Genomic DNA, 21603 nt, shown 5'->3' with positions numbered 1-21603 from the left:
GGGCGGGCGGGCTGCGTAGGTCTTACATAAACGGCCCGTCGGTTGGGACGGGAGAGTCAGAGCGCGGATCGGTACTCCGGCCCGGTGCCGCCAGCCCCGCAGCGGGACGCGACGGGTGGGACAGGGGTAAGGGTGAGAGCAGGGGACGCCCGAGGGGAGCAGCGCGACACCGCCGCGCATGCGCAGCCCCTTCGGCGGGAGCGCGCAGACCGCGATACATAACAGTCGGCGGGCACGCGCCAGGAGGGGCAGCAGCACCTCCCCGAGGCGCCTCACAGCCCCGCGCCCCGCCGCTCCCTCGCACCGCCCAGCTTGGGCGGGAATCCCGCCGCGCTGCGCCACCTCCCGCCGCGGCCGGCAGCGAACACACTTCAGAAACGTGAGGGCCGGCGGTCACGTGGGGGCGCAGGCGGCCAATAAGCGGCGAGGGGCGGGGCGGGGCGCCCGGCGGAGCCCCGGCGCAGTCACAGGGCGAGCGGCGAGGTGGCGGCCGTCGGTGGCGCGGCACGAGGAGAGCGCGCGGCTGCTCCCCTTCTCCGAGCCGTCCCCTCCCGCCGAGCCGCGGGGCTCCGCGGGGTGATGCGTCCTCGTCGAGTGGCCGCCTCCGCCGGGTCCTAGAGCCCTCGCGCCGCTCTGCCCCCCGCTCCGCGCGGGGCGGCGGCCGCCCCCTGCTCGCCCGGGCCCCGGGCCATGAGCACGGCATGGGGGTGAACGCCGTGCACTGGTTCCGCAAGGGGCTGCGGCTCCACGACAACCCGGCGCTGCGGGAGTGCATCCGGGGCGCCGACACCGTGCGCTGCGTCTACATCCTGGACCCCTGGTTCGCCGGCTCCTCCAACGTGGGCATCAACCGCTGGCGGTGAGTGGGAACCGGCGGCGGGCGGGGAGCGCCGGGCGGCAGCGCGGGGAACCTCGGCCCGGAGAGGCCACGCGGTGCTCGGCGCTGCGTGGGGCGAGGGACGCTCCGTGCGCGCCATATAAGGAGCGGGTAACGGGGCTGCCCCCGTGGGGCGCTCCGGGCATCGCCCGGTGGCTGCAGCCCGCCTGCGGGCGGTGACCGCGGGGCTCGGCGCCACGCGCCCGGTGGGCAGCGCGGCGCGGGGCTGAGCGCTGCCCCGTACCGAGCGGGCGTTGCGTTGCGGCTCGGCGCCACGTCATGAGCCGGGGACGGAGTTGGGATGGTCCCGTGCTCGGTTCCGCTTGGTTCTCCTCGAGGATGGTTTCCTTCAGACCCCGTGGCTTCTGTCCCAGGTCGTTAGATGCTTTATCGGCAAATGAACGTGGCTTTGGATTCGACTTGTGATCCTGTCTCTGGTTTTCAGGGGATAGAAATACTAAGATTTCTTACGTGAACTTTTCCTAGATGGACGCTTCACTTCCACTGACAACACTGAGGCTCATAGCACTCAGTAATAACGTCACTTATTGTTTATTCCATATCTGAGGTCCATTACACATTTCTCTCGCTGTGGCTTTTTAACTTTTTTTGTTTGTTTTGAAGGGAATCACTCCTTTTACATAATGAGTCCTAATGCTTAGCAGTGTTGTTCCTTATGGACAATGTATGGACAACGCTTAAGTTTTAAAGAATCTGGGCAATGGGAATGGGCCTAAGTGCTAGGGAGGTCACATGCCTTAAGAATACTTCATAGATTTCTGATGGAAAGGTATGAACTTTGATTCTAGCAAAAAGAAGCTCATTTCTGTAGTACTTCAGCCCTGTTTTTTCAATGACCATTTAATAGGAGCTTCAGCTAGTACAGTCTTGAAGTATTTTACACAAATGTACTCAATCTGCTTTTACTAAATTGTTTACTTAAGCACAGTTCTTGGTGTTCTAAATGACAGTCCCTACACTGCATTTTGCTTTGAAGAAAATTATCTTTTTCAGTTGATGGTTAGAGGCTTTGTTTATCTTTGTTTTGATTTTGTTTTTCCAGAAGAGTGAGACTTTTCTATGTTTCTTCTTTTTCTTTCTTGGGCCCTCCCCACCACCGCTCTTCTTCCTGTAAGAGGAGAGGCCTACAGAAGGAGGGTGAGTTCTGACTGCTCTCCCAAGCACTTCAGACAGTCTCCTGTCTCTGAGGGCTCAAATACCTCAGGGCACATGCTGCGCATGGCTTTGACTAGATTATCTCACTGTCTTCACAGCCCAGTTTTGTAAGCCCTTTCTTTTCCCCTCAAGTTTAAAGAAATACAGTAACTTCTGTAGACTAGGTAGTTGACAGAGCTTTATGTTTGTTAGAATGAGCTCCATAAGCTCGTATTTAAATGAACACTTAATAGTTTGGAATGGTTCCATTTTAGGTTCCAGTGGTTTTAATGAGCTATTTTTAACTGCTGGTAATGCACACTCTCATAGCATGCATACCCAAGACTTGCAATGCAGTTTTTTGGCTTGCCGGTCTCGTTCAGCACTTGTAACAGATAATCAAACACGTTATCTCCATGGTCACCGGATGACCATTAGAAAAACACTTGCATGTCTGTGCTGTAGAGTGTTGCATTATTCAAAAATGCATATTGTTTGAGATTAGGAGCAGAAACCTCTCAGCATTTGGAAGATGAGTCAGATTTAATCTTTTGCAGTAAGTTTACCATGATCTTTCCTTGGTTTGGGTAGGTTTACACTAGGAGTTTACGTTATGCTGTGTTTATCGTTCCAGTGACCTGGGCAAAACTCTTGTCTGTTGGAGGTCAAAGAATGACTAACAGAGCGAGCATGAGGAAAATGGTGTTAGAACGCTAGGAAAACTGGAGGCTTATCTTCTTGTTGGAAACAATATTGTTGCTCTGCAGACTCAACAATTACGGTTCATTTTCAAAATGTGTTTTAAATCTGGTAAATGGCAACATTGAATAAATGGGTATTTCTGATGAACTTTTCTCTTTAAACAGTCATGTAACACTCATGAACTAATATTTTTTTGTGTAAGTGCACTATTGAGCAAGCCTAATTACCGAGTAGTCACATGGCCTTACTGACCTCCTTTCTCCTGGCATGCAGCCTACCTGTTCTAAAATCACGAATGCTATGTAACAGACACGAGGGCCTTCATCAGCTTGTTTCATTTTTCTGGTTCTCTTCAGTTTATTATTATTGTTCCTTCTCTCGAGCTGTTAAATAAATCATGACGATGTACTTCCATTGAGACACGCTTTTCCTGTATAATGAGTTCTCCTGTGTCATTCACAGATAAAGGCTTGCATGAGAGTGGTTTCTCAGTATGAGGAAGAAGGTGATGGAGAAATGCTAGGGGAAAAGGCTAAACAGAAAACTGCTCAGATTTTGATAACTGCCCTTAAACTTTTGGCACCAGAAGTAGCGTGCATCTAATTGTGCCTACAGAATAGGCAAAGAATGTAACTTACATACACAAACAAGTAACCATTACCTCCTTAAGAAAAAATGTGTTGGCATGTACTCACAGACTTTTCCATATTAAGGAGAATGGAATCTCGTTTGAGTGACACGATTTAGGGGAGGGTTTCTTTGGCCCTAGTTTTAGTACAAAATGGCACTTGATCAAAATATGGAAAAAGAAATGCAAACATTCCGTTAGTTGCTGGATAAGGGTTTACTTTGGCTAATTATTTACTTGTTCTAGTTTGATTTTTTTGAGTCTGCGTGTATGTTTTTGATATGCTAGTTGAAAGGCTGGTGTGCAGCAGTTGATTTTACAAGATGGATAATGTAATCTTGCCAGTCCTTGAACTTCCCTTTTTAATCATTCCTTGAGATAATAACTCTCTTTTTTTAAATAAGAGAAATAAGATGTTTCATATATCTAGTAGACTTCTGAGAGGATATTGATGTGTTCAACATCTTGCAAACTTTATTGCTGTTGTGTCAGATAGTCCTGTTGATTTAGGAGAAGGAAAAGATGTGATCATCTTTTTTTTGATGCTCGTACCTCAAAGTGTATTAAAAAGTAAAGACCAGTACAAACATCTAATTTCTAGGGCATTCACTGCAGTTCGTGGAAATTGAAGATTGCTTAAGTATTACACTTTCAAAGCATCTTTTTGAGGCACTTTTGCTGTTCTTTGCACCTGGTTTTGAGAATACGCCTATAGTTTCAGGTCATGTAGGAAGTGGTTTGCCCTATAGGGGCCTGTTTATTTTGTGTGACTAGCAGAAAAAAAACTTGTAATAAAACTATTTCCAATGATTTCGGTACTAAACTGTACTGTGTCTTTAATTCAGATAGGCAAAAATTGTGTATTATTTGTTAATTTTGGTGAAATGCTTGGTGTGGGAAAGGGAGTTAGTTTTAATATACCTGCTATAACTGTTAGACGGCATCCGTTGGAGGGCTGCGACCATGGTGAAGGGTCTGGAGGGGAAGACAAATGAGGAGTGGCTGAGGGCCCTGGTTGGCTCAGCCCAGAGCAGAGTTGCTGAGGGGAGGCCTCATGGCGGCTGCAGCTCCTCACAGGGAGCAGAGGGGCAGCGCTGAGCTCTGCTCCCTGTGACAGTGACAGGGCCCGAGGGAACGGCATGGAGCTGTGTCAGGGGAGGTGCAGCTGGGGGTTAGGGAGACGTTCTGCACCAGGGGGCGGTGGGCATGGAACAGGCTGCACAGGGCAGTGGGCACGGCCCTGGGCTGCTGGAGTTCAAGAAGTGTTTGGATGCCACCCTCAGGCATAGGGTCCGGTTTTTGGGTGGTGCTGTGTGGAGCCAGGGGTTGGACTCAATGAACCTTGTGGGTCCCTTCCAACTCAAGATTCTTTGATTCAGTGAACATCCCTCTGTTTTCATGGTCTAATGCTTAAGATTAAAATCTCTTTATGAAATACTGAACATCAAGCCAGTCATCTAAGGTATATACATAGATGACAAGACTCATGGTTCTTCAGATACAAAGCTAGACACGCATCAGGCTTGGGAGAAATGTTAGTTTATATATATTCTGTAGATACTTGGGGTTCCTTTTATATGAGCTGATCTCTGCTGCTGTAGCTCATGTGTACAAGGTCCTCAAGTGAAGTTGGGTTTTTATACTGTGTTGCAGACGTACCTGTCGTGCCTTCCAATAAGTTGCATCAGTGCCCGTTCAGTGCGTAACTTGCAGAACTTTTGTTCAGCCAGCCCACTAAATTGAGGGCGATTAATCTGTAAATTTCCAAGTCTATTATTTAGGAGTAGTAACCTGCTTTTAGAGGTCACTTGCTCAGGTTAGAGTGTTGCTGTATATCTTGTTAGATTGGGGAAGCCCTCTGCATCCTATCCATAAGTTACCCACCTGCCCTCTTTCCCAGAAGGCCATGTCTACCCTAAAAATGCCCACAGTGCAGGGATTCCCTCTACAGTTTACGATGTTACGTGATCTAGTCCTGTAATTTGCGAAGTACGTCACTGGGCCATGCTGACGTATGTCCTTGCAGCTTTAATCCCTCACTGCTGATGAAAGGGCTGGTTCCACCCTCTCGTGATACTGCCAGTGCAGTCCTTTGGTGAACCAGGTTAGCTCGTTGATCTGTCGTGGAGGGATTAATTCCTGGTTTTGGTAGGATTAGATTGTGCCACAAAAAGGTGGTGGTGGTGGTAGCCATGGAGAGGCAGGATTGGGAAGGACCCATACCGTCCTTCCATGGCTTGACTGCAGATGGAGATGACCGTGTAACCGTAGCCCGTGGCATCTGTGCGTGGTAACCACTAGGTGTTTTTCAGAAGGTGATTATTGGCTGCTTCTGTGGTTTCTCCATTTGTTGACAGCCTTTGAAGTTTTATTGTCAAAAATAAATACTGGCCTTTTTACTGTGTTAGGAGAAAGGCCCAATTTATTTTTATCGTGCTGTCAGAAGGTGAGAAATAACTCTGCTGGCTGAGAAATTACCCTATGCTTGCATGTTTCTCTTGGTGAATAGCTTTGTATCACCAGATTCTGTAACGTAACTGTTATTAAACCAGATGACAAGTCTGTGCTGGTTCCTCTGGGGAGAGCAGGTGGTACTGCAAACCAAATCTTACATAAAGCGCTCAATACGTTGTTTTTTCTGGATGGTGGTTTTAGGCCAGAACAATTTCAGTCAGCCTTTACACAATGTGCTTGGTGGCTGCGAGAAGGATCTTGTAGGAATCTAATTCCTTAAGTAAAGCAGTTTTGGAGACCTGGTTTCATAATGTGGATCTATAGGTCCAAGGACCACGAGAGAAGGCCTGGGTAAATTATTCTTGATACATAAGAGGAGCATGTGGACTTTGTGACTGAGATCAAGGGACACATGTTCTAGAAACAAGTCCATGAAATTACTTGTCTTCCTTGGGTCCAGAAATTATTTCTGTCTTATTATACCGAAGTATCAATAAACCGCATTCTTTACTTGACTGGGGAGGTAATCTGTCTGTAGCTTGTGCTGCTACCTCCTCTGGTTATGGCAAGGAGAGGGTGACAAACCCCAAACAAATGCTGTCTGTGATGAATATGCAGACAGCTTTTTTTATGCAATTAAGAATACAGATTTTTTTAACTGATCACTATGCGACAGTATCAATGAATTCTGCATCAGTTATTGAAAACAAATTTTTACTTTGTCTTTCTCTTTAATTTTCATGTAAGAAAGAATATTTCCCTCCAGCTTGTGAAAAATGTCTTAAATGCTACAAATAGCAGATACTCTTGAAACATATTTCATTATGCAAATATTGCAGGAGAGCTATTCACATTGTGCCACCTGAACTGTTTCATTTATGACAGCTAATCTACAGATTGAAAGCTTTATTTTCAAGGAAAGTGGTTCTCTTCCATACCCACTCAGTTCCTGGCAGGCTTTCAGGTCAGTTATATAACAAGTGATAGGAGGAAGGTCAAGCTGCTGGTGAAGTCAGCCGTTTTTTCAGTGTAGAAGAGGCACTGAGGTCTGTAATGTATTAATCTGTATACTGAAAGAAACCCTTCACTTCAGGGCTTCTTGTGATTCTAGTGTTCCCATAGCAAACTAAAAAGGCAAAAGTCAGCTTAAGCCTGGATTGATTGTGTAAGCAGCGTGGAGTTTGTGGCTTTGTGTTTTATAGGTTTAGTATGTTCCCTGTTACCTTTTGGCAGGTTTAACAGTGGTGCCTGTGGTTACATCTAGAGAGGACTTGATTAGTGTGGTATGAACTGTTGGGTATTTTGGTGAAATTCACTTAAAGTTTTCACAACTTTAAACGTGGAGCATGGTTAGTTCATGTGCTTCCATGTACATACGGCTTTCAGGTTCTTTGCAATCTAGGACAACAGGTGAACTATTATTGCAGTGTTCCTCTGACCTCAAAGCCTCCATATATTTTTCAGGTCACGTTTAAGCAGTTGCTTCCACTACTTTGGAGTTCAATGTGCATGTGACTGTTGCTTTTTACAGGGATAAAGGTTTAGTGAAGGATAGTGCAGAAAGGACCAGGGAAAATAGGTCAATATTGCAGAGTTCTGAGTGTGTAAATGGAGACAACTGCAGCAGAAGTCTGTGTATACTTTTGGAGCAGTTATGAATCTGGGAGCATAGTAATTGCTAATGGTGAGATGTTTTAAAAAAAAAAATGTTAGCTTTGCAGGTGTCATTGGAAACAGTAGCTGAGCTGTAGTCAACACTAAAATACGCATTTTTTTTCTTGAATTGTTAGATTTTTTTTTCTTACTTTGCATTAGTATTTGGAAGGTCTGAATGTCTGTATTGACTATCTTGAGTAGGAAATCGGGATTTCATAATACGGCTTCAGAAAGCAATTCAGGTGTCAAAACTGCTGGTCATAATTTCTTGAAAAGTGCTAACATGACAAATTTGTTGCTGTGGGATGGAACTTGTTCAAAGTATCAAAGAGGAAAGGGACTTCGTCAGTTGAACATTGATCTGGATAGTAACAATTTCCAGCAAATCTAATTTCTGAAGTGACAAGCATGTGATATTTGCATTTGAGCTTTTGAGTTCTGCATTGCTTCTTCCTGTAACTGAAGTGTGGGCCTGCTTTGAAAACTTCCATTGCCTTCATGTTCCTTGATTTCCTCTCCTGTTCAGTTGCATACGTCTTTCAGTGTGAGTTTGTAAGCCACAAAAACGGAAAGCTGCAAAGTTGTTATGCTGTGAGTTTGATTCCTCTCAGGATACAAACTCCTGTCCTTAACAAATGAAAACAAGAAGTGTTGGGTGTGTGTGTGTGTGTGGGGGGGGGAACCTGGAAGGTCAGATGTGGAAGCATGGATGTGGATTGTTATTGACTCTTCGTTAACGGAGAGGAAATACCTATGACATGAGCTACTTAGAAACGACTCCTGTTATGAATACTTGGATCTTTCTGTTACCTTTTTCATCATGTTTGCACTTGAAAAGATTGGTTAGTAACTACATTGGTTTTAATTTGCTGTATTTTGTAACGTGTGGAGCGAGGTGCTATGTCAAGGTAATCTCCTGCAGTTTGGGTTCTGTAAGAGCGCAAGCTCGAGAAGGAAGTCCTGATTGTGTGATGTCTCATTCCAAAGTGTGGAATCCATGGTCTGGGAAATGTGTTAGTTCTTTTTGCAGTGAAGATTCTAGGCACGCCAGCAGTTGCAGAACTTTTTTTTTCTTCTTGATGCAGATGCCAACACTCTGCTTACCTTATAGGTAAAGGATAAACTGCTACGTGTCTTGTGTTGAAATAGAAGACCTGAAGACGGCTACCAGTGGTGGGGACAAGTACTAGTTCTAAGTGAAATGAGGGAGCAAGCTGATTTGCAATGAGGTTGCGCAGTTACTACAGCAAATCCAAGAGAACTCTGAAATTAGCTCCACATTATCCCTGGCTGTGATTGAGAGAGGGGCAGAAGAGGGATCAAAAGAACAGAAGTGAGAGGGCAGCCATTATCAGAAAAAAAAAGTACGTTGGTAGGTAACTCTTTCATGTAGGCCACTTCATGCCTTGCGTAGCGTGTAAAACACGGTCATAGTCTGCACAGTCACAGCTGTGCTATGCACTACACCAGCATGGCAAGCTTATCAGTTTTGCAATGTCTGTAGTTCTGAAGTACAGCAGAAATGTTCGGAGAACTGTGGGACTCCAGCATGTAGAGCAGCTTAAAAATAACTTTTATTTGTTCTCCAATACATTGGATGAATTGAAGAGTGGAGAAAAGGCTTGCCGGTGTTCTGTTGTGAGTTTCCTCTTAGCTGAAGTTTTGATTTTTTGCTAATAAATTCTACGGTATCAAGGCCTTTTTTTTCCCCTCTCTTCTCACATTTCACATTTTTGAGAATAAGCAAATTACATTTTCTAGGAGCATATTTATGTGTCCAGTTGGGTTTCAGTGACTGTTTCTTAAAACCGTCTTAAACATACAAAGAGAATAACACAGCTTTTAGCAGAGATTGATGGCTATTGTTTTCCTGATTGCTGTCCTGAGAGAGGCATGACCATAGATTGAAAACTTGAGATATGCTTTTAAAATAAAGTATTCTGAAGAGGGATTTCTGTCATCCAAGTTTCAGTGGGGTCTTTGTATGGAGATGAGGTCGTATTTTGGTTTTGTTCCTCATGGATGCTTGTCAGGTGACACTCATGAAATCTCATGAATGTTTTGTCATATGACTTTATTTTTTTCATTTTCCTTTCTCCGGCAAACTCTAGCTGTTGTCATCTGGAAACATGTTGATATGTGTTTTCTTTAGTATGTGGCAAAGGAAGAAGTTAGAAATCACTGTGGTGTTGATAGCTCAGCTTTCATTGTGGTCATTTTTCCCCCTTTTATTCCACAACTTTCATAATTTGAGGAGGCCTGTGTTAAAAACTAGTTTTGATCATCTCATCATGGTATTTTTTAGCGAGCAAAGCTTTTTCATTTCTGTATTTGACTTAAATTTCCTCTCTGTAAACCAGTTGCCAAGAAATTCACTGAGTATTTTATTTCAGTGTCAGTGTTCTTTTTCCAGACCATGAAGAAAATGAAAGCCTGGTAGTGATGTGGATCTTTGTCTTCGTTACGTTCTAGATTTTGGCTCCTTGTGATATAAGTCCACCGAACTTTTTTTTTTTAAGTGCCAGCTCTGAGACTTGTTAGTTTGCCAAAGAAATGTTCTTCACTTCTGCATTTACTGACATTCTTACCCGAGTTCTCTGTTTCTTCTATAGGAGGCAGCCCAATAGACCTTGCAGTTTTGGCACTGGAGGTCAGGCTTTCAAACTGAGCAGCATTACTAGTGATCGGATGCTGCTCTTGCAGCAACAGCCTTTCTGTTTTTTTAATGATTTTACATTTTTATCTTCTGCTGCTACATCCTTCTTCCAGAATCCTGTCTTTGCAGATGCTCTGGCTGCTGTTGTACTGCTCATCCAGTGTGCTGGTAAAGTAAATAAATACTTATATTTTATTTTTTTGATGTTCTGCTTGGGGTGAGTAATACTTAAAGGAGTATGATCATTACGTATGATTTGTTCCAAAATGAAAGTTTAGAGAAAATTCAAGAACTTTTCCACTTGCAGTGCTGTTGTCATCGATTCCGGCGTTCTTCCTTCTGCACTTAAAATGTTTAAGACAACTTAAGGTAAAGTAGGCTTTGGAGGGATGTGCATGTGCATTGTTTTCCTGCATTTGTAGTATGATCCGTGCGTGTCAGAACCTTTCTACTAACTGAAGTTTTAATGAAGATGTGCTGAATGGTAATACATAGCTTGCCTTTTGTTGGACTGTGGTGACTTTCACTTGGAAGTGATATTTTCTTGTGCTTACCTCATAAAATTTAACTTGAATGGAAGCTTTTGAACTCAGGGTTGTATGGATTGATCAAAAATACCCGTGCACAAATCAGTGTGATTGAAATGTGAAGCTCTGTAGGCTCAGCTCAACAAAGATGATGTTTATTTTCTCCTTGAGGTTAAGATACAGTTCAGTGAAGTACCAGTAATCTTTTTTTCCTTTGTTGTAAGGATAATGCCCGTTCATAGCAACAGCAAGCAGGGAGTTAAGTCTTTGTCAGCATTACTTCCTGGGTTTGGTTATATCCTTCTATGTCCCTACTGCACCCTTCCTGCAGGGTTAAGTAAGGTCCAAAGATGTGTTAGCTTTACCCGTCATTGGCAGAAGTTTTTTTTGCCTTTTGTGCAGATTTAAAATGATCTTTAATCACAGGTCTAAATGAAGTTTAGCCCTAATAGATCTAATAGCTTTTGAGCAGCTTGTCTATATAGAAGACTGCTGCCCGATCTTGGCGCTGCCTCGGATCACGTAGTTCACAAGTAGCTGTTTGTTTTGACGGCTTCCCTTTCTATTTTCTGTCAGCTCCCAATTTTGTGTATTGGCTGGGCGCTTTTTGAGTATTAGATTTCGTTTAACCTTTTGGTGGCAGCGCTTCTAAATACAACACGGGAACAGAACCGATCTGCTTCTTGTAAACGCTTGCAGCTTTTATCTGTCTTTGTTAGGAATAAAGTTCAACTGCAAGTTACAAATCCTCTCGCAACCCTTCGGAAGTGAACTAGAATTACAGCTCCTACTATAACAGTTACATATAACTAGAAAAGTAGGTCATTGTGGCAGGGAGTAGTCCAAACAGCCGACTGGTTGCTGCAGCAACGACCTACTTTGAGAAACTATTTTTGTTGATTCATATTGAAATGTTCTTACAAACGGCATAAGGAAATGATCAGGTTATGAGCAATGCAGTAATGAAAGCTGCAGAGTTTGGAGGCTTCTTTTTGTTTCTTTCTCCCCTCCTTATCTTTTCCCTTGACCTTGAAGTGTGGGGATTAAAGAAAGTAAGGTTTGTTTTTCTTCAGTTTGACCTCCAGTGGGGAAGGAAAATCTCTTCTTGTGTGAGGCTCCGCATAGCAATAATGCTCATCAATGGTGATTAAGCAAGTGTCTAGTTCAGAGGCTACAGATGTTCCCCTATCGTTTTCATCTGTGGAAACAGCTTTAAAGCATAAAATACGTATATAGTTTCTGAAGAGATGTATGTCCTTCCTGGGATGCCAGCAGTTTGCTTGATATTCCACTGTACTTCTTGGTTTTTAAGCACTTTGTCTTCACTGGAAGTTATCCACTTTTGGGAAGGTGGGCTTGGAGCGTCCTGTCCTGTGCCTTCCATTTGTGTGTTGAAGTTGGCAGTGCTCCCTTCTGCATCATCTGTGGTGCTGCTAATTCTGATCCTGGCACAAGCAAACTGGAAAAAACTGATATGGTGGAGGATGTTGTTTTCCAGCTGTCTGCCTTTATTCTTTCTACAGTCAAGAAGTCAAGAATCTACGATAGTGTTGTTCTTTGGTAATTCATGTGCTTCTCCTGAAAGCAATGGGTAGACAGCTAAAATAGAACAAAAAACAGTTCTTACAAAGACTGCATTTTTCATAAAACAATTCATCAGAACTACTCTTACTTCTTGAGAGATGACTGAATATCACTTTTTAGTGATGAAGTACAGTTAAGTGGACCGCTACAGTAACTTCATTTAGATAAATTAGATGCAGTTTCTTCAAGTGAAGTATTACGTGTTGGTTCTTGACCTTGGTGTTGGTCCTGACCTCTGCTGAACTGCTGCTGCTGTGGCAGATGAAGATAGTGTGTTTGTCTAGATCTTAGTCGATTTTTATTATTTCAACTGTTATCCCTTGAACTACATTCCGGTTTTGTATACTGGGGTTTATGTTACTGAGCTCAGTGCATCTTTTTTGTCAGTTTCAGTCTTTGAAATGTAAGGCCCCTGCAGAGTGAAGGGAACCGCTGCCTGCTCGTACAAGAGGAGAGCTGGGGGCACGAAGGAATGTTTCTGGACTTGTGCAGCTTAATAAACAAAGCTGTTATTTGGGGTTTTTGATGTTTCTTAAAAATGTAGATTCTTCCTAACCGTGTTCTTTCCTTAGAAATGTGAGAAGATTTTTGTTCATTTACCTTGTATTCAGATGCAAATGACTGATTTCAGTTTTCAGCAAGCAATTCAGAAGCTTTTGGCCTTCTTGCTTGGTGAGTAGCAGTGGGAAGTGAGGATGATTCTGAATGGCCGGTCAGTGCAAGGCCAGCAATAGAGAAATGAAATCCAGTTGCTTTTAGTAAAGAACTTCAGACATTTTCTATTTTCCAAGCATTCTGCTAATTCTTGTGCATGCTAGTTGACTTCCTCTCTATCCTTAATCTCTTCAATTGGTATAATGGATCGTTCTGATATGGGAAACCAGAGACTTGTGATTTATGTAGTGTAGTTGAGAAGTGAATTTATTTTACTCAGTGCTTCTTTTTTCAGGTGAAGTTTATAACTATGTAAAATCTTATTAGCAATAATTGTAACCTGGGAAAGTTTACTTCAATATAACAGAAATTTTTAAAACTTTCCTTAAAGTGAGGGGCAGTTGATAGCTTGTCCTTCTGAATCGGACTGCAGGATTGTGTCTTGCTGGAGCTCCAGTCTCTCTTATTCTTTTGAAATGAGCCTTGACTGTTATTTTCTCATGGACAGCGTGGATTCTGGAGAGTAATGTGTCTGAACTACTTTATTCAGTGACAGGAATAAAAATCAGGCCAACTCTGGTTTAATTACATGAAGCCTTATGAGCAGCTCATTTAAATAAGGTAATGTGGGTACATGAGAATAGGGAGCTGTAAGTTTATTTAAATGCGGACATGGCTGTACTGTCAAGTAGCTGCGTTTTATAATTTGCTTTTAGATCCTATTTCCACAGCTGTCCACACTGCAGATACGATTGCTTGCTCCTGACCTTTCTTCTGTGGGTCCGAGTAGTTACATTCTAGAAAGAGCCAGCATGACGATTTAAGTCAAGTCATGAGGACTTCAGCAGATTGGAATTATAGAGCTGGAGAAAAATAAACACAGAATACATATATTAGAGTGGAAGACTGTGGAGAATAGACTTGAACTGTGAGCCTGTTAGTCTCTTATCACCAGAAAGCTGACCTTTGTATCAAGTAATTTGAGTTGTTTGTTGCTTGTTGAATGGGAACGAGTCTGGATGAGTAATAGGTGTTCTCTAAGTGTGGAGCTCAGATCCTTGTCTTTACAAAGACTAGATATGCTATTTACTGTGAAGTAGGGCTCGCAAAATAGGAGCCAAATATAGGTTGCTTTTGGGGAGGTTATGCATGTCTCTTGAATAGGACACCTTTTGATGGGACATCTCTTGTGTACTCCTTTCCATTGGGTAGTGCTACCTTTGAAAAGGTAGCTCACTTATGAAGAAAGTAATGAGAATGACATGGAAGGAAATAGTAGATCTGTGTCATAGTGTAAGCTAGATTTGATTAAAATTGTTTTGTTTCTTTTTAATATTGCATGCTGTAGTTGGTGTTCTACTTCACTCCATACATGAGATGGTCTTTGCTGTTTAGCTTCCAAAATGTCCACTGAAAATGACTCGCTTTGAATATGTGTGGAGATAGCTGTGATGAAGCAGTGCTTATTGTTTGAATCCCCTTCTTTCAACCTTTTCTGAAGGCTTCAATTTGTTGTATTATTTGCTTTTCTTTACGAGCTTCTTTCACAGCAGTTATGCATACCACAGCTCTACTTGGGCTTGGGTGCATCTCGTCTCCTTCATCCATCACAACTTTGCTTTGGCTTAACGATAATAGCAGTTGTCAGTGCCAGAAGAAAAAAGGCCAGCGATGCACTTCTTGGTTTGTGCATGGATCAGCTCATACCAAGTTATGAAAGGTGCTGAAGTCCTGAGTTGCACTCTGAACGAGCTGTTCTTTCTCTGCTGTCTGTAGAGCAAACCTGCGGGAGATTAGTTAGCTCCCCGGCCAGCTCACTTCTGTACCCACTGTTGAATAATGTGAATGTTTTCCTGCTCTTGTGTATAAGCTTAACTAGCAAAGGTATTACTGTATACCTTTTGGGGAAATTAAATCGTATGCTGTATTCACTGAAACAACGTAATGTAATAAGGTATGCCTCTATGTGACCTTGATTTGGTAACAGGAAAATACTGCTATGGCAAGCTGCCAAAGGATGCTGTGGAGTGTGCATAACAATTAAATCCTGTCTGAGCTTAATCTTCTTATGGTTTCATAAGAATATACTGCTTGTGCTGTCTAAGATGCATCGGTTGGTGGTAAACAGGAAAATACCCTGATAAAATATTAAATATATCAAATTTGTGGTACTTCTCAGTGTCTGTTGCAGTATTAAATGAAATCTTGTAGAAGCTAATCTGAGAAGTGTGTTTACCTAAGCGATACTGGAACTTCATAATGACCCAACTGAACATAGGGCAAAATAGAAGATATTTATGAAAGGCCAAATCTCTCTCTTTCCATGAGTAAAGATAAATGTTGCATGATCTATTAATGCAGTCAGTGTCTAATGCTGCAACCTGTACTCATTCAAATATAAAGGTGTGGTTGATGCTGTGCAATGTGTAATATTCTTTCTTTTCATTGAATCCCGTTCTTTACGAACTCCGAAAGACACGGCAGTATCTGATAGAAAAGCTAAAGAAAAATTGAATAGGAAGATAAAGCCAGCAGCCATTAGGCTGCATAACATAATTCTGAGAGACAAAGCCTGAGTGGTGATCAAATATCCACAATCTCTTGTTTGACACTGCTTTTCTTTGCTGGAGAGATGGAAATTAAGGACTCAACCTGAGGACTAGTGGTTAGACAGGAGGCATTCGGAAATACTGGTTAAACAGTATTTTGGATGGATTGCTGGAATTTGTGCAGTCATAGGTAAAATATTTAGTGACTGAGGAATGAAACAAGTTCTAGTTTATGTCAGTCCGTTCCCCCCCCCCCCAACATAAGCAGAGGAGCGGAATGCTTGGTTCAGCCTTCAGACCCAAGCAGGCTTTGCATGATCAGCAGCAGGGAAGGTTGTGAGGTTTTCTTGGAGCTATCTTTTAAGGAATATGGCCTTCAGAAGGGTTCATGAAAATTCTGGATATCATAAATACAGTTAAGTGATCCTGAGCAAACATGTGTTACCTGTCTTCAAGCACCATTCTTAAAGAGCGTATGTTTCTCATGCTTTTAGCACTTTGTGTTGGCATCTTCACCAGGTTACAGTAAAAAAGGTCCTTTCTGCCTCCTTCCATATGCTGTCATGCATGTACTTAATACAGTTTACTTCTGGGGAAATTAATGGTGAACTTTCTCCACTTTGGTTTGTCCAAAGGAAGCTGAAGAGCAGATGAAGAAACAAGAGTCAACACTTTTACCTGCTAAAATAATCTGTTCATCCTTTTTCTGCCTTTTCAATGAAGTTACAATGTGCACTTCTTATATTTACTCAAAGTGAAAAAGAAAGTGCTTTCTCACTTTGGCTGTTAGATTGAGAGGGCAATGTTGTTTCAGATTGCAGACTCAGGAAGGTGACCTGTTACTATAGGGAGTGATTTAAATAGCTTGTAATTGCCACACTTAGGGGGGGAAAAGTATAATAGAGTTCAAGCCTAATAACTGTTACTTCAGAGCTGGTATTAGGAAACTTTGCTCCAGGAGTTCATATACTGAAGAGAGATTACTTCCTAATGAGACTGGAGGATTTCATACTCCAGATCACAGACTAATTTTGAAGTATGTTAAGCTGAGGAGAGAAAACGTTTTTGATGGTTTAGGTGAGAAAACTCAGATAAGTTTGCTGTGTCTGTGCTAAAGTGCTACTCCCAGTTCTGTTTAGATGTCTACAATTGTGGAAAATGCCTGCATGTTGCTGTTCTGCATTGTACCCATGCATGGAGTTGGTCATTCAGAACCATGTTCACTTGTAGTCAAGTGCTACCATTCAGAGTGGAAACTTGAAAAGGTAGTTCTGTAACTCTTCTTTCCAGGTCCCATAATAATGCACTGTGACAGTGTGTTGAGTGCTGAGAATTACTGTTTTAATATTTTGTTTGCTTAATATGGGGGAGTTGCATGCTGTAGATATCTTATTACTCCTTCTCTGACATACATGCATTCGTTACTGATGGTATGTTGATTTGCTAGGATGTGCATTATAATGCCATGCTAATATTAAGGAAAGTGATGGACTTAGAGGTTGTCCCAGGAGCTGGTATGACTGTGAGCTGCCTTTCACATAAGCATATGTTAGATGAAAGCAGGAATCCTGAAAGGTAGAACTTTAAGGTCAAAGTAATCTGTGTCTAGATATACCTGGAACTAGAGGTTAGCATGCCTTTAACCAAATTGCTGTTGCATGTTTTAAATATATGCATGACAAAGATGAGTACTTAGGTTATGACATGTGCTTGATTCAACTATAAATTTATCGGTAGTGGTTATACCTAGAAATGAGCCTTCTTAAATCATCGCTTCTAATGGAGCAAGGCAAATCAGTACAAAGGATTTTTTTTTTTTGACAAAACTGTTCTGATTTTAACGAGAAAATGCCCTTTGGATGTGATATTGCATGAGTACGGTTGGTGAAAACAAAATAGATGAGTTTCATCATTTGCAGCTCATCTTGTTAAACACATCCGGACCAGCTGAAAGGTTCAAATAGGCTGAATAAATTGCACGTTTATTCTGAATAATCGCTCTCTGTAAACTGAACCCCTGTTCTCCAATTCAAAAGCAGTGTTCTTTTGCACTGTTGTTACTACAAATACCACGGGGTCGCTAGGGCTTAATTTGGTCTTTATCTCTGAACAGTGTGTTCTCAGTGACAGTCGCACAGCCTAAGCTGGGACTTGGCTGGTTTGCTTCTGTTTTTGTTTGGGTGAGAGGAGATAGAGTGTGAGATTTCTTCCCTGTGTCCCCCTCAGCTCCATTCTCTCTTCTTCCCTGTATTTGACAACTCCATTCTAGACCGTTGGTTTGTAAAATACATGAAGATTTTATGGAGATAGAAAGAGAGATATTAGAGGTAGTAGAGAAGATTTGGGAACCCAACAAAATAGATTAAGCAGTATTAAGGGCAAGTTTAGGGACCTTGGATGTGAATTGAAGGCTGGGTCAGTGTGTGTAATCTCCTTGAACAGGATTTTGTTGAAGGTCCAGACTAAAGTTGTATGCGGTGGTCAGTTAGGAAGAAAAGGCGTTGAGAAAATAAGGGGAAGTGAGATGCAAATGGAGACCAGTTTTTGCGCTGAAATAGCTACGAGTGTTTTATATTGTCACTTTATTTTAATACCTCTTCTCTATATTCTATGACCTGAAGTTTAAGATTAACAAAAAAAAAAAAATCTCTTGTATCATTCTAAAGCTGTCTGGGAAACTATAGTTCGTATTTATAGTGGTTTGTGAAGGATTTGTGAACGCGTATGTTCCTGAGAATCAAGATTGAGAAAGATTGAGATGGGCAAGATTCATGATAAGGACTGTAATTCCAAGTTTAGAACAGAAAAAAACAACAACAAAAAACCACCCTGTACTTCCTAGGGTCAGCCTGGAAGGGACTTTGGCCTACAAACTTAGAGCCCAAATTCTCTTTAAATAAAAGCATATGTGATTCTACCCTAGAATCTAGTGTTAAAACAACTGCTTATACAGAAGTTTCTTTTTAGATACAGCATATCTTGCTTCATTGTCTAAATGCCTTGGGCTTTTTTTTTTTTCAGATCGAAATTTAGCAAAGTGAGAGAATTGGGCACCATTTTTTCGTTCCTGTCATTAAACATGTAATGAGTTGTCTGCAAAGAAGCCACTGTGCTCTTGCACATCTGCTTCCTCTGCCACTTGCTTTCTGTTACCCTTTCAGGTCAAGTGAGCTATACATTTCTGGTGATTCATAGTAGCTAGAGGGTTTTCCTCTTGGTCATGTACATATTATTTTTTTCATGCATTACCTCCAATGTCTTAGGTGAGTGATGGCTCACATTTTTTCCTTATTGTAAAATCTCTTGAAAACATAAGAGGAGGAAAAAAAAAAGGTCTTGTTTCACAGTCTCAGAAGGTTTACAACTGTTATGTATGCTGTATCCCTCCCAGAATGTGTAGCATTTTAATTGTGATGGGTTATTTTTATTATTCATTCTGTGAAATAGGTGTTTCAGTAATCCTGTTTGCTGGGTATCTGAGCTTGGTACCACACAGGGTACCTGCAGCTCAGCGGGCAGCTCTGCATAATTGCACCTGTGCTGCCAAATCCCCAGAGCCTCCCTGGCAGTGTTGTCCCTGGGTTGGTCTCAGGCTGTACTGCCACCTACACATGGTGGTGTTATGGCAAGTCCTCACAGAAATGATGGTCTCCGGCAGGGAGAGTCTCTCCTTCTCCTCTCTGGGTATCGTTTTTGGTTGATAGTGGGGAACCCAGTGACATACATGTGCACAAAACTTAGTGACTGCCCTGGTCAGCATACGATTTGTTGCACAGTAACATCGTGGTGATAGAGGGTTTGAACAGCTCCTGATTAAAACCTTGCTTTTATTACAGAAATAATGTAGGGGAAACACTATGCTGGTGAGAAGTCTGGGAGAAGGATGCTCTTCTGGGTATCTTCATCTCTAGATGGCCACCAGCCACAGTTTTCTTGTCATTTTTTTCTGTCTTCCCCCAAACAATCTTCACCATTAGTTGCCTTTACTTACTGAACCCACTAATAATTCTTCAGTATGTAGATCTGTCTCAACATCCTTTGTGCAGCTGCCCATTCCACTGGAAGACTTGCAGATTTGCAGAACCCCATTCTCTCCCCTTTGTTTCTAGTTTGCTCATTACAAATTCAGGGAAGGTTATAGCCAGTGTGTGACTTTCCTCCTTAGAAAGAGAGCTATTTTTATGAGTGAAGGCCAAAGGCTTAGTTATGACCACTGGTCCCCTGACATGCTGTTTTTAGTAACAGTTGAGGCCCCCATGTTGTAAGGAGCACTTGGATTAAGTTTCGTTGCTGTATGCCAATAGCTGATTGTCTCCTTTTTTTGTGGTGTGCTATTTTTTTCCCCCTTCAGGGTGACAAGACGCTTCTAGATTCAGTTAAGACTTGAGTATGTTTTAATGTGCTCCAGAACTGAATAGCATTGAGATGAAAACTTGAATGAGAGCTTGGTTTGATTTTTTCAATTATGTGACCCTTGATATAAGCTATTGAACTACTGTAAGCTAAGTGTAATTAGGATGTGGACATGCATGCATGCATCACCAAAATACTCACTAAATATGGAAGATCTGATAACAATTGGGCTGTTCTTCTAGATCCCTGTTTATACTGTCAAGCTGTCTGCTCTACCTCAGAAAGCAAATGTTTCTTCACATTTCTTTGCAGGTTTCTGCTTCAATGTCTTGAGGATCTCGATGCCAATCTACGGAAACTGAATTCACGTTTGTTTGTTATTCGTGGACAGCCAGCAGATGTTTTCCCCAGGCTTTTTAAGGTAAATGCTAGAAATGCATACAACTGAAATACACATTTCTTTTTACTCTGCAGTTTGTTTCTGTCCATGAATATGACTGTCAGACTGGTTTCAACTAGAAGTATTTTGCATAGTTAAGTGCAAGTTGCTTTCCATGCAAATGCTTAATACACTTCTGCAGTTTCTTTCAGATTTTTTTAATATTTGCATTTCCTGCCCTCTCTACTGTGCATATCACCAACTGACCTGTGTTCTTTTTATGCTATATATACAATTCTTTTTCTCTCAAGAAATAGGACTAATTTTTCATGTTTTGCTACATATAGGTACTGTACTAAGTTTTCCTTTCTTTGTTTTCCTCTGGAATAATGCGTACATGAATTCAAAGGTTCCAAGTCTGACCTGTGAAAGAAGTGCACAATTTAGACCAAATCTCTTGTGTGCTTTTTAGCCATAAGGAGTGGTTCACTATGTTTTTCACTGGTGATAGGCTTGATCAAAATGCAATGTTAGCTCTCTTGTATCTACACGCTTGGCTGAATAGTCTTCTGAAGTAGTTTATGCATAAGTTGCAGTTGTTCCTGATGTAGAGAATGGTGAAGTTAAACTTAAAATTGAAATTTCTCATCTTCAATTTGTTCAGATTCCTGTTCTTTACAGGGTATTCAATGATATTAAATTGCTTTGATCATAAATTCCTGGTTAACTTTTTTTGCGGGAGACTTATTGAGCAAATCAAAACTTGAGAAATTGCTACTGATGATAATTTATTACCTGGGTAATAGTGTATTTAAAATAATACTGTAATAGGATAGTGGAAATGAATCATAGGATGGTTTGGATTGGAATGGACCTTGAAGATCATCTAGTTCCAACCCCCTGCTATAGACAGGAACACCTCCCTCTAGACCAGGTTGCTCAAAGCCCCATCCAGCCTGGCCTTGAATGCTTCCAGGGAGGGGGCATCCACAGCCTCACTGGGCAACCTGTTCCAGTGTCTCACCACCCTCACAGTAAAGAATTTCTTCCTGATATCTAGTCTAAATCTACCTCTTCCAGTTTAAAACCATTTCCCCTCATCCTGTCACTACATGCCCTTATTAAAAAGTCCCTCCCCAGCTTTCCTGTAGGCCCCCTTCAGGCACTGGAAGGCCACTATCTTCTGGAGCCTTCTCTTTTCCAGGCTGCTCAATATGCTTCGCATATTGATTATTAAAAGGCTTTATGAAATTACTGGATTGAGGTGACTGGGATAAGCTAGACTGGAAAAAATATCTTTTTCTGAAAATACCATCTTCTCAAGAGATTTAATTCTCAAATCTTCAGCGCCAAGCTAGATGAGTAAGAGACAGTGTTTCATTTCTTGGGCATGTCAGTCTTTTGGTTGAAGTCTACCTGGAATGTGTAC

The 21603-nt window shown here is 42.0% G+C and overlaps 1 protein-coding gene across 2 annotated transcripts in view; it reads left to right on the top strand.

Annotated features, from left to right (window-relative positions):
* CRY1 (cryptochrome circadian clock 1) overlaps positions 479-21603 on the top strand; it is a 35280-nt gene continuing 14155 nt past the window's right edge. The window contains exons 1-2 of one of the 2 annotated variants that reach the window (XM_021386586.1): positions 479-859; positions 20108-20216. In XM_021386586.1, the coding sequence (XP_021242261.1) occupies positions 702-859; positions 20108-20216 (267 nt within the window). In that variant the 5' untranslated portion in view covers positions 479-701. Of the gene's footprint in view, positions 860-1201; positions 1252-20107; positions 20217-21603 lie in introns of those variants that run through there. The other variant, XM_021386597.1, reaches the window with a different exon arrangement.

The sequence above is a fragment of the Numida meleagris genome, chromosome 1 (assembly GCF_002078875.1).
Source record: "Numida meleagris isolate 19003 breed g44 Domestic line chromosome 1, NumMel1.0, whole genome shotgun sequence".
In the NCBI taxonomy this organism is placed as follows: domain Eukaryota; kingdom Metazoa; phylum Chordata; class Aves; order Galliformes; family Numididae; genus Numida; species Numida meleagris.
Note: the sequence above shows the minus strand (reverse complement) of the source record. Positions and strands in the feature narration are given on the sequence as shown.